General features: G+C 35.6%; 1 protein-coding gene across 2 annotated transcripts in view; it reads right to left on the bottom strand.

The window, feature by feature from the left end:
• The window catches only part of CACNA2D1 (calcium voltage-gated channel auxiliary subunit alpha2delta 1), a 480,944-nt gene that overhangs the window by 123,182 nt on the left and 341,425 nt on the right, over nucleotides 1-16,337 (bottom strand). For both annotated transcript variants that reach the window (XM_040644315.1, XM_040644316.1), the window contains exon 7: nucleotides 4,247-4,378. In XM_040644315.1, coding sequence (XP_040500249.1) covers nucleotides 4,247-4,378 — 132 coding nt within the window. The remainder of the gene's footprint in view (nucleotides 1-4,246; nucleotides 4,379-16,337) is intronic.

The following is a 16,337-nucleotide window of genomic DNA, read 5'->3' as shown; positions in this document are numbered from 1 at the left end:
ATCCTTGTTTCTGCAAAACACGTTATTTTCAGTAACTGTGGCAAACATTTTTTAAAAAAAGATTTATTTATTTGAGAGAGAGAGTGCACACAAGCAGGGGGAGTGGCAGAGAGAGAAGCCTACTCCCTGCTGAGCAGGGAGCCTGATGTGGGGCTCGATCCCAGGACCCTGGGATCATGACCTGAGCCAAAGGCAGACACTTAACCAACTGAGCCACCCAGGCACCCCTGTAGCAAAAAATTTTTAAAAGATAGTTGACAAAACTTTTTTTTAAATATAAAATTTCTTCACTTAGATTAATATATGTAATAGATTTTGTTTGATCACCACAAGAATTCTGGGACATAACATGGAAGCTGATTTTCCTATATTATAAATATAGAAACTCAGTGAGAGATAGGGTTGATAGATTTAGCTGAAAGAAATATAGTACACCCAGTTAAATTTGAATTTTGATAAAGACCAGATATGGTTTTAGTGTATTTCCAAAATATTGCATACCTGTATTAAAAAATTCTTTGTTGTTTGCATGAAATTCAAACTTAACTGAGCAACTTTTATTTGACCTGGAAACCCTATTGAGAAGTGCCTTAATCAAGGTCCGAAACTAAAACCTTCATCTCCAGACCACCTCTACCCTGTGGTGTTAACTGGTAGATATCAGTGCTTAGAAATGTGCAAGGGGTTGTAAACAGATGGCTATTTCAGTTTCCTTGTCAACTATAACTGTAATCTCAATTATGTTCTTCAATTTCTCACATGAAGAGAAAAATGAATTTAGGCAACATTACTGTAGTTGATATTCACTCTTGTAAAAATGCTTACTGTTTTCCATTTCCAAAGTACTTTACAGTTTATTATTTCATTGATAACAACCTTCAGGGAATAAACTGAAGAGTTAGTGTTCATATTTTTTTCAGATTTGATGACCAAGGCTGAGAAAATTTGGAAAATCCAACCAGTTTCTCACAGCTACTAGAGAGATCTAAGCCTGAGGTACAAATCTTGTTATATAAAAATCCAATTACATAAAAGTAACATATTCTGTTTCCATTCATAGTAAGATAATTAACAATATTAAAGGCTATTTTTGACCTTTACTTTAACAGACACTTATTAGGGATGAGCTACTCTACCTCATCCTGGCCTGTATCAAAATGATAAGATCAGAAAAAAAACTATGATTCCTACATAATTTTTTAAAAATCACTTCAAAAAAAAAAAAGGACTTTAAACTTGAAAAAAGTGTTGGATGTGTTGGAAACATGTCAGCATCAACAGAAATATGGTGGCTTAGTTTTAAAATATTGTTTTAATATCTTTGATAAAGAGACTTGGTTCTATTATTTTGTTAATATAAAACGAAAAACAACAATCAGTCTTTAACAAAAAAAAAAAAAAAAAAAGGGAAATTCTGCCATTTGTGACAATATGTATGAACCCGGAGAACATCAAATCAAGTGAAATAAGCCAGACAGAGAAAGACAAATACTACATGATACCACTTCCATGAGGAATCTGAAAGAGTAAAGTCACAGAAGTAGAGAAGAATGGTGATTGCCAGGGGCTGGGGCACGTGGGAAATGGAGAGGTGTTTAAGGATACAAAGTTCAGTCATGTAAGAGGAATAAACCCTACAGATCTTCTGTTTAACATAATGCCTAGAGTTAAAAATACTGTATTATACACTTAAAAATTTGCTAACCCTCTTACCACAAAAAATAGAATAATAAATAAGACAATGGGAAGAAACTTCTAGAGATGATGGATAGGTTTATAGTACTGACTACAGTGCTGTTATCAGGGGTGTATACTTATGGCCAAACTCATCAAGTTGTACCCATCATGTATGGCTTTTGTATGCCAAAAGGTAGTCAAAAACGAAATGAAATAAAAAGAACTTAGGAAGAGATCACCAAAGTTTCAATTACTTCAAGTGTATTTCATAGCAGTCAAGAGGGCCATTTTAAATGACCTCCTCTAACAGGTAAATGAATTCAAGTCATCAGCCATTCAGTGAACCAACTTGTCTGGCACACCTTTGCTTAAAAACTAAGTACTGTGAGAGGCCGAGGGTTGCTTCCACGGCTAATATTGGGGGAGAATCATAAAGATTCAGTTAAATTAAACATTCACAAATCTTTTTAAGATAAAGCGGACAAATGTCGACATGTTTAAAAACATATGAAGAGGGTTAAGAAAAAAATCAAAGCCATTATCCTTGATTAGTATTTAAAATGAAAGAATATAGAAGATAAGGCTAAAAGTTAGCTATTTGTAAAAAGAGCCATCTTTGAAAAGTGCTTATAACTCAACCTATCTTCCCTTCCTCCGCTTGACCCTATGTTCTCTCTCTCCTTTCTTATGCAATCCTCCCTCTGTTCCCCTTCCTCTTTCTCTTAGAATATTTGTCTCTCTTCCTATTCTCAGCATCATCAATTTCCCTCTGGTACTGGGCTCTTGGCTTTTCATTATTATACTAATTTTCTCTCATCTTTTCCCACCTTTCCATCAATTTCTCATACATGGAATCTGTAATGAGGCAATACAATTTAAAAGACTTTACAGCTATAAAATGCTATAAGTTATTGATAAATGTATTCTTTTATCTGTGTGTTACTGAATAGGTCATCAGGTATCTAATTACTTTTGTAAAGACTGTAAGGTTTATTATACTTTTTTAAAGATTTTATTTATTTATTTTACAGGAAGAGAGAGAGCACAAGCAGGGGGAGCAGCAGAGAGAGAGAGAGGGAGAAGCAGGCTCCCCACTGAGCAGAGAGCCCAAGGTGGGACTAGATCCCAGGACCTGGGGATCATAACCTGAGTCAAAGGCAGATGCTTAATTGACTGAGCCACCCAGGCGCCCAAGGTTTATTATATCAGGTTTATTATGTTCACGAGTAGTGTTGCTTTTTTAAAATATGATCTTATATACTAAAATTTTCAGTCTCCTGATACATGATACTTAACATATTAGTAAATAACTCAAGAGTATTTAGAGGGGTTGTATTACACTGAATCATACTTCTTCAAGTAGAAAATTCTGTTGTAACAACCAATAGGGTAATATTACAAAGATACTAACATCATTTTATTAACTCATGATTTTTTCCAACAATGAAAAGTGAAGTAGGCCTTGACCAGCCCATTGGGTTTCTACAAAAGAACTGTCACTGATCTTACCATCTGGCATTTGCACCCATGCTGAACGTCTACCTGATCTGAGTGCTATTCAGTCTGATGATGCCCACAGACTTTTTTATTTATTGTTATCGCCATACAAAGCTAGATATTAGCTAACGTCTATTTCGCCCCATTTTCACTGGTGTGACTTTTTATTGTGAATAATTCTATTTGTTAAAGATATTTAGAAAACTTAAGTCTCAAGAAGAATTCTTCTATATATCGCAATTGTTTAAAGTCAAATTACATAACATGTATCCCATAACACTCAGGAACAAGCATTTGTGCTTGTCAGCCCATTCTAAAAGGTAAATTTAAAAATACCCTCAGACGTTTCACTTAGTCTTTTCAACAGGTTCTCGTAATCTATACGAGTCGTAAACTTTTCTTTTTTGTTGTTGATTTATTTCTCCTTACCCTCTTTAGAAGAATAAAGGATATTACAAAAGGGTTTGTTCATTTCGATGTGTAAAACATTGATCTTCACTGAATATGTATCATTACTAAGATGCCCTCAAAATTAATCCAACGTGATACTTATGCAAGCTCTATTTCCTTTGAAATTTCATTTCATTTCCAGTCATACTCATTTTAACAAATCCACATTCACTGATTAAAGCAAAGCATCAACACCTTCATACAAAAACACGAACTTGAAATCTGGAGAAATATTTCAGTTAGCTTCTAAAAATACTATTCCATTCTCCAATGTGATTCAACACATTGTCCATGCTGAGCAGACGGACCCTCATCTCAGGACTATTTAACGATCTCTGATAAGCTCCTGTCCCAGGTACACAGACACCTGCTCATGGCATCGCCTGATTCCAGATGTCAACAGCTTCAGCTGCTCCTGAGGTCTCTCGGTTTCAAGTGATTTGGGTAAGATACAGAGCCATGTAAGGAAGACTACGCTTCCGTAGAGAAGTAGTGTGGTATCTTTTTCTCACAATATGGGAGAAGCTAAGAGATTTTTAGCTTAATATTAAGAAATACCAAGAAATATTAAGTCTGGCACTTACCATTTGATTTGATACCCACTGAGTCACGGAGCACCTACCTGGATAGTATCGGGCAAGGCCTGTGGCACTGCCGAACACCTGCCACAACAACGAAGGATCTTCCTCTCGATTTTTTTTGAAAACTTCATCTAAGGCACTTGTCCAGTTGAGTTCATTTAACACAATTGTTGCTGATAAAGAAAAAAAAGGAAAAATTCAAATTTATCATTAGTAATTGACTCTGTCTTCATTTATTTGAAAAATAATGCTATACCTTTCATCACTTTATCTCTGAAAGTACTCTAACCCAGTGGTTGTCATTTAGACATGGAATTATTTCTCCAAACAAATTTTTTTTTCCAAAGATAAGTTTTTTTTTTTTTTAAGATTTTATTTATTTATTCAACAGAGATAGAGACAGCCAGCGAGAGAGGGAACACAGGCATGGGGAGCGGGAGAGGAAGAAGCAGGCTCATAGCGGAGGAGCCTGATGTGGGGCTTGATCCCATAACGCCGGGATCACGCCCTGAGCCGAAGGCAGACGCTTAACCGTTGTGCCACCCAGGCGCCCCTCTCCAAACAAATTTTTATATGACGAAGGCCATACTGACATTCTGGGCTGGGTAATTCTTTGTTATTCTGTGCTTTGTAGAACGTTTAGCAGCATCTATGGTCTCTACCCACTAGATGCCAGCACCACATACCCGCCCCCCAGCTGTGATAAGCAACATGTTTCCAGACATTGTCAAAATACAAACAAAACTGTTCCCTCCTGCGAACCACTGTGATACACAGAACAGGCAACAGCAGCTCTCCTGGTTGAGAAGAGGGGCGGGGGGGCACACTTGGCCTCACTTCCCTCAACTGCGGATGAACCTCTAACACGCTAACATAATTTGGTTACTGGAATTGAAAAAAAAATAAATGTTTGTCATTTAACATAGTCTATTAACTGTTTACACAAGAACAACAAATGTATACATTTTGACAAAGAGAGAATTCATTTAGAGGCTTGACAATACCAATGTTAGAAATCGGAAATAGGGGCGCCTGGGTGGCACAGCGGTTAAGTGTCTGCCTTCGGCTCAGGGCGTGATCCCGGCGTTATGGGATCGAGCCCCACATCAGGCTCCTATGCTATGGGCCTGCTTCTTTCTCTCCCACTCCCCCTGCTTGTGTTCCCTCTCTCACTGGCTGTCTCTATCTCTGTCGAATAAATAAATAAAATCTTTAAAAAAAAAATCGGAAATAGCTGATGCTTTACTGCTACCTTTGTGAGCATTAGTTCTTTTTCTCTGGTTAGTTCAATTAAATATTAGAGAATGATGCTAATAAGGGCCAGGCCATCGATTTTGATTCTTACTTATAATTACTGATTGAACTTGGATAAGTATTAAAAACACATGCCATCTATTATAATGAACAAGAAGCAATCATAATGTGGGATTTAGCCCATTAAAGATTACGGGCCTCCATGATCAGAGCATCTTATTTCTAACATAGTGAACATTTACTTAGCTTAGAATATTATTTTCCCCTTACACAAAAAGATGACATACATCATCTCACATCTTTTGTTTTCACTCTACACGGAAAATATGTACCACGCCCCCAGCAGATCAGGAGACCGGACCACTGTGCACTTGAGAATCTACAGTCAAGCCTAAACAGTAGAAATGAGTGGGGGGATAAGAACTGGAGATACTGCTGAATTCCTGCTCTTTTCTAGGACCACAGTAAATAAAGGAAGCAAATGCAGTCATGGTTAAATCACATCCAATATTTTGTAAAGGTAAAAGAAACAAGAGTTTCTAACAAGGAAGATGTGCAGCATATGTGTTTATATTTTTAAGTTTATCATTTACAAAAAAATGAAAACAAGGGTATTGTGAAATTGTCCTGGGACTGGCATCCTAATACATTTCTCATTATTGGGAACTAACAAGATTTCCATCTTTATGGATGTGATTACTTGCAGAAAGATCGGTTGTGTGTGTGTGAATATTCATGAGCTGGGTTAGATCCATGGTGCGTCTGAGAGACTAGTGAATTTATATTCAAAAGCATGATCCAATGAACATTAAGTGGCCCGTTATATAAAAATTTATATTCACATAGATAACCTGAACTAATACTATTCATGAATATTTATAGTTATATACAAAACATCACAGAAAAAGAGGAACATTGTACTTTTCTTTAAACATTCATGAAACTTACAGTAATATTCTATTGAACAAATAATGTTTATTTATGATCCAGATACACTTCATTAATTGCCAATCTACTCTAGCTATCTCTTCAATTTCCTTCACTCTTTAATTCACGTTAAGCAACAACTGATATCTAATTATTCTTAATAAAGTTTTATTTGTTTTCAAGGCTGCTAATTGTTTTCTCCATTTTATTTGATAACTACTAAGTATCAGGCTTTGATATGCTGATTGTTAATTATACTTTTAGGTACTTGGGGGAAAAGTCAAGCTCTGAAATTTTCTTATTATGTTGATGGGTCTTAAAGTTTGCAGCCTATATAACTGAAAATTTCTTTTCAGATAAGACATTACTAAAGTACGTATCAAAATGTTTTCTCAAAACTTGTTCATCTGCAAATGAGCCAAGGACATAAAGAATCTATAATAAGAGGTGCTTGAACTGATTTTAAGTTTCATTCAAATGAAAGAAATGGTACTGTATACCTGTCACATATGCAAGGCTTAATCCCAGATTAAGGATTCAGATGCTTCCATTTGCCCTCGTATATTTATAAAGATTTTAGTGCGATCATTACTCTGTTAGTCATTATCTTTACTTGAATGTCTGAAGCAAGAAATCAAAAGCAAAGAATCTGTCGTGGGAGTGCAAGTTAGCTCCAGTCTTTAATCATAGAACTTAAGAGAGACCATTCATTCAAATTCCTTAAAACACCAAAACTACGAAGTAAAATAAATTGCTGCATTAGGAATTAATTTTTTCTCAAACCATACTGAACAAGTTAAAATGTATTAAAAAAATATGTAAAGCTTCAAAACAAACCAAAAAGTAGGAATGCTATTTTAGATCCTTCTTGGCTATTGGGTTATATTTTTCTGATCCACGCAATGTATTACATTTGACTAATACACGTATCTTATTTTGGTTTCTTAAATAGGGTTCCTAAAATGAACAGACTTTTATCTGCTTAACCTTATAAAATGAAATAGCTTCTCCAGAATCACTAAGGTGTCTCACATCTCTCCATTTCTATGCCATTAGCGTAACTCAGAATAAACAATACTGAAATAACTGGGTAATCTGCAGAGGACAGAAGAGTGAAACTAATGCGGAATACTGGCCATTCTAAAAAGAAGTTTATGTCATTTCCTGAATCTATTATCTTCCCCTGCTACTTCCATTATAATTACCTACACAATCTTTTTCTTTCTTTCTTTCTCTCTTATTTAAATTCATAAGTAGACTTTATTTAGAAAGAAGTTTTTAAGTAATTCTTCTAGCTACAACTGCATAGAAAGCCTGGTACATTAGAAAAGTAGAAGTTACTATTAGATTTTTTTGTTGTTGTTTTGTATTACCGAGTGTGTTTATGCGGTTATGCTAGAGCCTTTTTGTTCTCAACCAGTATTTTTAGTCTCTTCTATTTCCCTAAGACCATAGTACTTAAAAGATATAAAACATAATCTTTCTATGATGAAAAAAATAAAACGAGCCCAAATACAACAGAAAATTATTTCCAACAAATACTACTGTTTAATATTAATGTGAAAATGGATTGTTCATTCTTATAGACTCGACACTCAAGAAGTAATTGTAGCATTCTCACTAAAATTCAACAGACTTTGTTTCCCTTTGTCATTATATATTACAAAGCCTTTTGAAAGCAATTACTTTTAAGTCTCAATCTTTACTCGAATGTCTACAGAAAGAAATCAAAATGCAAAGAATTTTATTTAATTACAGAAATCATATAATTTGATAACCAAAAAATATTTCATACAGGAATTTCAGAATAAATTATTTAAAAAAAAAATCTTGGAATATTTCTTGGCCCCAAACAGACCTTGATCCTTTTATTTAGACAGATATACTTCAGAACACAAATAATAGCTGTGACTACTTTTCTATAGGTTGTTTATCAATATTTAACATTATATTGTATTTCACATTTTCAATTACACATTGTGTATGTATTGCATTATTTAACATACACTATATTCATTCATGCCCTTTTAATCACTGCTCCCCACAAACTAGTAATGTTTTCCACTCACACAAACTTTGAATTTCTCACTTGAACAGATCTTGGAAGTACATGAGTGGCCTACATTTTTTTCCCCCACTGTGGAAGATTGGTCAATAGTGATCTAGCCTTGACCCTAGTGCCAATTACTAATGAACTTAACTAAGCGTCTTATGGCTGCATGAAGAGTAAAGTTAGTCCTCATTTTAGGTCCACTTTTAAGAAATGGAGATCTTTATCTTTGTTAGAATGTTTTATTTTGCAAATAAAATAAATCTTTTATAAATGTGCAAGGCTAAGCCTGTTAGAAACCATGAATGCTAGAAAAGTCAACCTTGACTTGGGGGCCTCTATTCTAAATGGTATGACAGGATTTCACTGATAATTGATTCAAAAAGCCAAGTATACATCTCTATTCTCCCTATACTTAGTTTCCAAATACATGGCCTTGGTGTTCAGCAATTCTCTTTCAGGATATTCTATTGTTCAATCTGGCTTCTCAAGGGAACAAAGAAAAATCTAATTTGTAACAGCACAAAAGAAGTACCTTACATTTCCTGCTAATTCTTCTAAGATACATGACTTAAATCCGTATCTTATTTATGACATGGATTACAGATTGACAAGTTCTGAATCCTTTCCTCTGCAAATTTCAAGCCATAAAGCATTGCACTACTGTTCCTTTTTAAATCTGAATACATTTTCTTGACTTAGTCAAGGTTCAGGGCCTCACCAATGTTTTAAGAGCACCATATGACTACTTGAAAAACCTTAAGATTATTTATAATGCCTATACATATCAACTACATCTTTCAAATGAAACTGAAACTAGCAAAATAAAGAAAAATGTAGGATTTATTCAAAATATAAAATAACTGATAACTTTGCATCAAAAATGTATTTTATAAAACACAAGATAGTTTTGACAAGTCTTTGGTAAGACCTGTATATATTAAAACTATGAAACAAAATAGATACGAAAATTACTCTTGTTTAACAATGCTAAATAAGTTACAGTTAAATAAGTAAAACAAGAGAATTGGTCAAAATATTTAATATACTATTTCCATTTAACTAATAATACTGCTCTAGTATAGCCTTGCATTTAGGTAACATCGGCATGTGTTATTTAAAGTATTGCTACTGATACAGTCAGTGGTGCTAAATTAACCACATACTGTGGCGCAAGTGTGTTAACCATTGTCTATGCATTATGCCATTTAATATTTAGAATGACACTCTGAGATACTAATATTACCCCCTTCTTAAATGGCAAAAATAAAACCTAGGAAAGGTATTCAATTCGACAAAAAACAAAAAAAACACTGTGAGAGCTATAGAGACAGCACTAAATTGTGTCAGATTCTTAAATTTGTACTGTTTATGAGCATCTGATTTCTAAGCTTTCATTATATGTGTAACTCTGATTATCTACAATTTTAAATATGAAAAAAAAAAAAAAAGAACTATATCTTTGTAGCACAGTGTTTCTCAACCGAGAGCACTATTCCTTCCCGAGAAATAGTCAGCAATGCCTAGAGACATTCTGATTGTCAAGAGGCGTGACAGGCTACTTGCATCTAGTGGAGAGAGACTGGGGATGCTCTGAACACCCTTCCACACACAGGATGACCCCCACGACAAGGCATTACCCAGCCAAGTGTCACCAATGCCAAGTTTGGAAATCTTGCTCAAGTACAACTAGAAACAGGACCTTCAATGCACTTTTTAAAAAGCAATATTCACAATGAACAGGATCAACAAAAAGCCAAAACAAAATTTCTTCAAAGCGAAAGTTAATCTAATTTAAAAATAGTATTTTATGAAAGTAAATTAACACTTTGGGCCACACTCTCATATCCTTTGGGTTGGACAAATTTTCATTTTAGTCTCAGAAATTCTAATACACTATTCTCATACCTGAATAATAAGTAAGGGTTTCGAAGCTACTTCTTAGTGCCATTAAATATCATTCTCTCCCACCACCTGTTTTTGGACATTCACAGAATATTACCAGCTTTGCTTTGTTTTTCTTTTAATGAGCCAATGCTTACTCTGTGATTCTAAACTAAGATTTTATCTTTATAGCAAATGTTCATTTTATCCTGTAGTACATAATGTAGTTATTAAAAGTTATATTTAACAGCTGAGCTGAACCAGATGTCACTAATTTTATTCATCAACCTCATCTCTAAAAAGAAAAGTGTTAATAACAAGAAACCCACTGATCCAATTAAGTACACACACAAAAAGAATCCACTTTAAGGACTAGACAGTGTGTATAAATATTAAAATGAACGAATCTTTTTAGTGGATTTGGCTAATGGAATCTCATCTAATCCCAGTGTAAATGAAAGATTAATAAGATACAGGGAGATTGGAAGACCAAATCTCATCTCCCTAATCACGTCTCCGGCACCAGAGTCTACCTCCCACTGCGGATGGCTGAACAAAAGCCTCCAAAGGCACATGTGAACCCTGATGAGGAGATAAGCCTTATTCCTACAGTGAATTTGGTACAAATATTAAAAGGCCCTTGTCCTTGTCAGTTTTCTAACTCCCGTATTACTGAGATTTCCGCCCTTGCTCCCTCTCTCTTTAGTTTCCCATAGACTGAGCACCAGGCTAATGCCCAGAACCCAGCTGTTGTTCTGCTTTAATGAAATCTGCAAATTGTGGCGTGCATAGGAGGAGCTCAGAAGAAATCCACTTCTCATTACAGAAAATAAGAATAATGCAAGGGAAATGGAAGACACTAGGATCTAATGTCATGTTTATTAATGGAGGGATTTTAATGTCACTTTCAATAAAATGGTAATTACTTGTAAGATTTTTCTTGGAGGCACATAGGGGTTCTGCTTCAGAAATATTCTAAGTATAGGAAACAAGGAAAAACCTTTGTTTTATCCTTCAGGCATTCTAAGTTTTTTTCCATTTCTAGTATCCTCAAGACCAAATAAATGACTAGTAACTTTGGTAGCCAAGAGACTTATCACTGGCACAACAGGCTACTTTAATCATTTAACCCCTTGTGCTTCTGCTGTTTTTATTTTAAAAAAATAATAAACACAAATACAGTAAGGATCCTAGATGATCTGTAGGCTTAGTGTGAACGTCCAACAAGTTTACGAAGAAAAGGCAATCTGAGAACAACGGCTGTAATTACAATCCTTTCCTCAGCTGCTTGAGAACTTGTATGGTGCATATGTCCTTCAGCTGTTTGACACAGATGGAAGCTTCCTTCCAAAGCTCAGCATATTATTTCAGTCTTGTCAGTTATTTTACGTGAACAGTAGCATTCCTTTTATATGCAGCAATGAGACTGTAATTTGATTTATTTTGTAATAAAGCCACATCCCTTTTGTCTGCTTTATTTGAAGCTCTCACATGATGAGGTATTCCTCATTGGAATCACGTGACTGAAAAATTCTAATTTTAAATTTGAAAACATTAATTTGTAAATAAAACCCAGCAACTTTCGAGTAATTACCTGAAGATGATGATCCAATTGCTCCCACTGATAGTATTTCACCAAAGTCATTTTATCAAAGATCTATTTGTAATTAAAATTGTAAAAAAAAGTTAAATATCTATTTCTACATATTCGTTTTATATTTCAGTAGACACAGGGCCTGCTTAATTTTGAACAAATGAAAATACCTACAATGCCCTAAACATCTTTTATTTAAACTTTTAAAAGTGAAATAAAATATGGGAATTTCCCAAAAAAATAAACTCTGAGACCATTCAAATGGAGTTGGGAGCCATATGATAATATTCAATTAAGACCAAATTTTAAAAACCTCAAATTGAGGTGTTTTTTTTTTTTTTTAAACACATATAATATTTTCCTGGTGGGATCCTTTCCTCTGAATACTTAGCATTTATGAATTTAGTATGTGAATGTATGTAGTGTTGGCAAAGACTACTCTCACTGACTGCCTTCCCGCTCATAGACCTCAGGTCTTGATGCCAGAAGGAACTATCTGACCTTCAGAAAATGAATCTCTCTTAAACCTATTTTCCTCACCTGCGCAATGGGGCTAATAAGAGCGCCTGCCTCACAGAGCCGTGCTGAACATTACACGTACTTAGAACACCGCCACTTAGTCACTGCACAAAAAATATCACCAGCCCTTATCATTATTATCTTATTTACCTCTTAATACCCAGCCTACAAATGGGTTTTTAAAAATATCTTAATAGGGAACCTAGATGGCTCAGTCTTGATTTTTGGCTCAGGTCATGATCTCAGGGTCATGAGATCGAGCCCTGCATTGGGCTTGCTCTCAGCATGCACTCTGCTTAAAATTCCCTTTCCCTCTCCCTTTGCCCCTTCCCCAACTTGTGCTCGCTCTCCTTCTTTCTCTCTCTTCTTCAAAAAACAATTAGAAAAATAAAAATAAAAGTATCTTGATGGAACAATTCTGATTGAGCTGCTAAAGCGCTAGGATGAGGAATTAAAACCTTGTATTCTCCCCTTGCCTCAAGGATTGGCCCCAAATTAATAGAGAATGACGCTACATCAATTTTACATTACATGAAGAAAACGGAGTGTTAATTCTTCCAAAACCATGGACATTGTAAGAGAATGCAAACTGAAAGAAGAAAACAACTAATGATATCATGTAATGGGCCATGTAATGTTGGTGAGGAGATAATTTTTACAATGGGATACTTCCAGTGCTCCTGAAATCAAACCACCCTGGTGAATGCAGCCCTGAATAGAGCATGGACACAATAAAATTTTGGTGGAAGAAATTATATATAAGATCTAATACATGTACCAGAAGCAACAGATGCACACCTGTACGTGGAGTTATGAACACACAGTTCTGGTAGAGCTGAGAGGAAACTCGGGCTGAAAATTACAGACCAAATTAGACCTGGGAAATCCCTCGCCTTTGCTCGGAGACTGCCCACCTGTGTAGGGACGTTAGTGTCGATGTGTACAGCTGGACTGCTGAATTCACTAAGAAGGCTCAGAAAGTACGGGAGCTGACTAACAAGATACGGTTGAAGGAGGATAACAAGGCTCCTGGGGAACAGGGTGGTGCTGTCAACGAGGCACACGCTGCCCGGAACTTAGGGATTTGTGTCAACCAGTTTTAGAACAAAGAAACGTCTGGTGATTCTAAGGTGGAAAGATCAGACGCCCTGGAACATGGTACGTGGTAGTTGGCGATAATGAAGAAGCCCAGTCACTTGGTTTAAATACCACACACTGCTTCACAGTGAAAACAAAACAAATCTAAGAAATTGAACTCGACTGTTACAGACTTGTGTATAAAATCTAATATCATTTCTAAGACGTGAGGTTCATATCCTTGTATCTCTGGTTGCACGTGAATAGAGATTTGTCCCCACACATCTAGTATTCATACCTGCAGAACCCTTAGCACATGCTTGGGCATTTTTAACAAATAGACATCTATAAAAATACATCAACTGTCAGCTTTCAGGATGCTTACAACACACTGAGCATGATTCGTTCAGATTTTAATGTACAGTTATTGACACAGGAATTTTATATTTATCAGTCCTGGCTAGTGTGTTGTTCAGCAAATAATTTAATAAAGAAATAATTATTTTTCTATCTTAATAAACCATGTTTTTAATAAATTAATAAGTCATAGCTTAATACCCCACAAAAGCTTGAATTTATCAAAGTCAAACTGGAGGAGAAGCTTGAGCTATTTTGAAATAGTTTTAAAATATGAACGATTCAACACCTGATCAAAACAGATGATTTGCACGAACTATTAGAACTGGCTTAAAGGTTTTTGATGTTAAATGTAATAGAAGATGGTAAAAGACCAGGCCATGTCGGTGCTACCATCTACATACTGATTTCTCTTCTTCTAGGGCCATATTCACTTAGGTCTTCAGCAAACCTTCAGATGGTCTCCCTGCTTCCAGTTTCACCTCACTTTCACCCATTCTTCCCACTGTTGCCACAGTGTTCTATTCTGTAAATGCCCTCCCTAATTATACGTCTTCAGTTCTTCTCCATAAAAACTGGTCTTACCTGGTTGTCTTCCCAATCTCCCGACTGGGTCTTCCACTGCTTTTCCATTTGCCATAAACCCAAGCTATAATGAGACGTGTGCCTTTCTCAGAGCAAACAGTGCTGCTGCCTGCCTCCCATAGCACTGCACACACTGTCTTCTCACTTTGGACTGGGTCTACCAGTTCCATTTGTCAACCTCCTCCCTTCTTTCTTAGCACAGCCAGCATCATCTTCTCTGCAGGGTCTTCTGTGATTTTTCCCACCCCACCTACCCTCATTTAGCAGACTAAAACCCTTCCCACTCTCCTACAGCTTTTTCTGTAGACCTCTATCACATGCTTCCCACATTTCAGTATCCTTGTTTATTTGCATGCTTCCTATTATACTGTCCATTACGAGGGCAGACACTATGTTATTTACTTTTCCTCCAATGCCTAGAATATAGTGGAAGAGGTAATGGGATGGGACTGTTCTGTGTTTAATATACAGTTATACAACAATGGACAAACTAATCTATAGGGTTCTAGTTTTTCAGGTAGAAGATGAAGAGTACCTAGGATATCAAGGGTTGTTAGGAAAAATGAAAATAATGCTATACTTAATGCATAGGAGGCATTCAAGGAACAGTAATGACGAACATGGTCAAGTACTAAAAAACAGTTGCAAGTAAATGAATATATTAATTGTATTTTCATGTGTTAGGTCACCTTTTTAAGTCAGAGGTAATTTTCAGTGAAGAGTAAAACATTTTTAGTTTAACCTTCATTATGCCACATTCTAAGCAGGTACACATGATCCAAGAATTCCTTGTCCTCCCTTAGATTTAAAGTGATAGGTGAGCGCACTCCTCATCCGAACCAGAGGAGCTCATCAATTCTGGTCGTCTTTTTGGCTTCACTTCAAGTTCGGAAATAGATCAACCCTTTTTAACACACACGTTTTGAAAAGGCTGGTGTACACACTACAGCCCAGTTTTTAGAAGCCCTTTAAGTCACCAAATATATCTCAGAAGCTTCCTATTAAGTATCTCCCAATCTGTGTGTTTCATTTCTTAATCACCTAATTTCTATCGGACACTCATCTAACCAACATTTACTGAGTTTCTCTTCTGTGTCAGGCACCGATCTGAGAGCATGAGCAGGAGTTGATAAATATTTTTCCCGAAGAATCAGGAAATATTTTTAGGTCTATGACCCACATGGTCTCTGTCACAATGACTCACATTCAAACTCTACAAAAAAGCTGCCAGAAGCGACACATTAACAAAGGGATGTGACTGTGTCTCATTAAAACTTAGTTTACATGGCTAAAACGTAAAAAAAAAAAAAAAAAAAAAAGTTTATTAAAAAGATAGTTAAAATGGTAAAAAAAAAAAAAAAAAAAAAAAAAAAAAAAAAGACAAAAAGTGTGGGTGAAGATGTGGAGAAAAAGGAACCACTGCGCACTGCTGATAGGAACGTAAACTGGTACAGCTGCTATAGAAAACAGTATGGAGATTCCTCAAAAAATTATAAATAGAAATACCCTACGATTTGATAATTCCACTTTTGGATATTTACCTAAAAAAAAATAGTAACACTAATACGAAAAGATACACGCACTCCTGTGTTTAGTGTAGCATTATTTACAACAGCCAAGATCTGGAAGGAACCTAAGTGTCCATCAACAGAGAAACGGATAAGGAAGATGTGGTGTGCACATACATCTATGTGTATTTTATATCTATAACGGAGTATTATGCAGGCACAAAAAAGGATGAGATCTTGCTATTTGAGGCAACACGGATGGACCTAGAGAGTATTTCTCAGACTGAGAAAGACAAACACCATATGATTGCACTCATAAATGGTTATCTAAAAATAAAACAAATGAATAAACAAAAAGCAGGATCAAACGTATATAT

This window comes from Ursus maritimus, unplaced genomic scaffold (assembly GCF_017311325.1).
Source record: "Ursus maritimus isolate PB19 unplaced genomic scaffold, ASM1731132v1 scaffold_3, whole genome shotgun sequence".
Taxonomy (NCBI): domain Eukaryota; kingdom Metazoa; phylum Chordata; class Mammalia; order Carnivora; family Ursidae; genus Ursus; species Ursus maritimus.
Note: the sequence above shows the minus strand (reverse complement) of the source record. Positions and strands in the feature narration are given on the sequence as shown.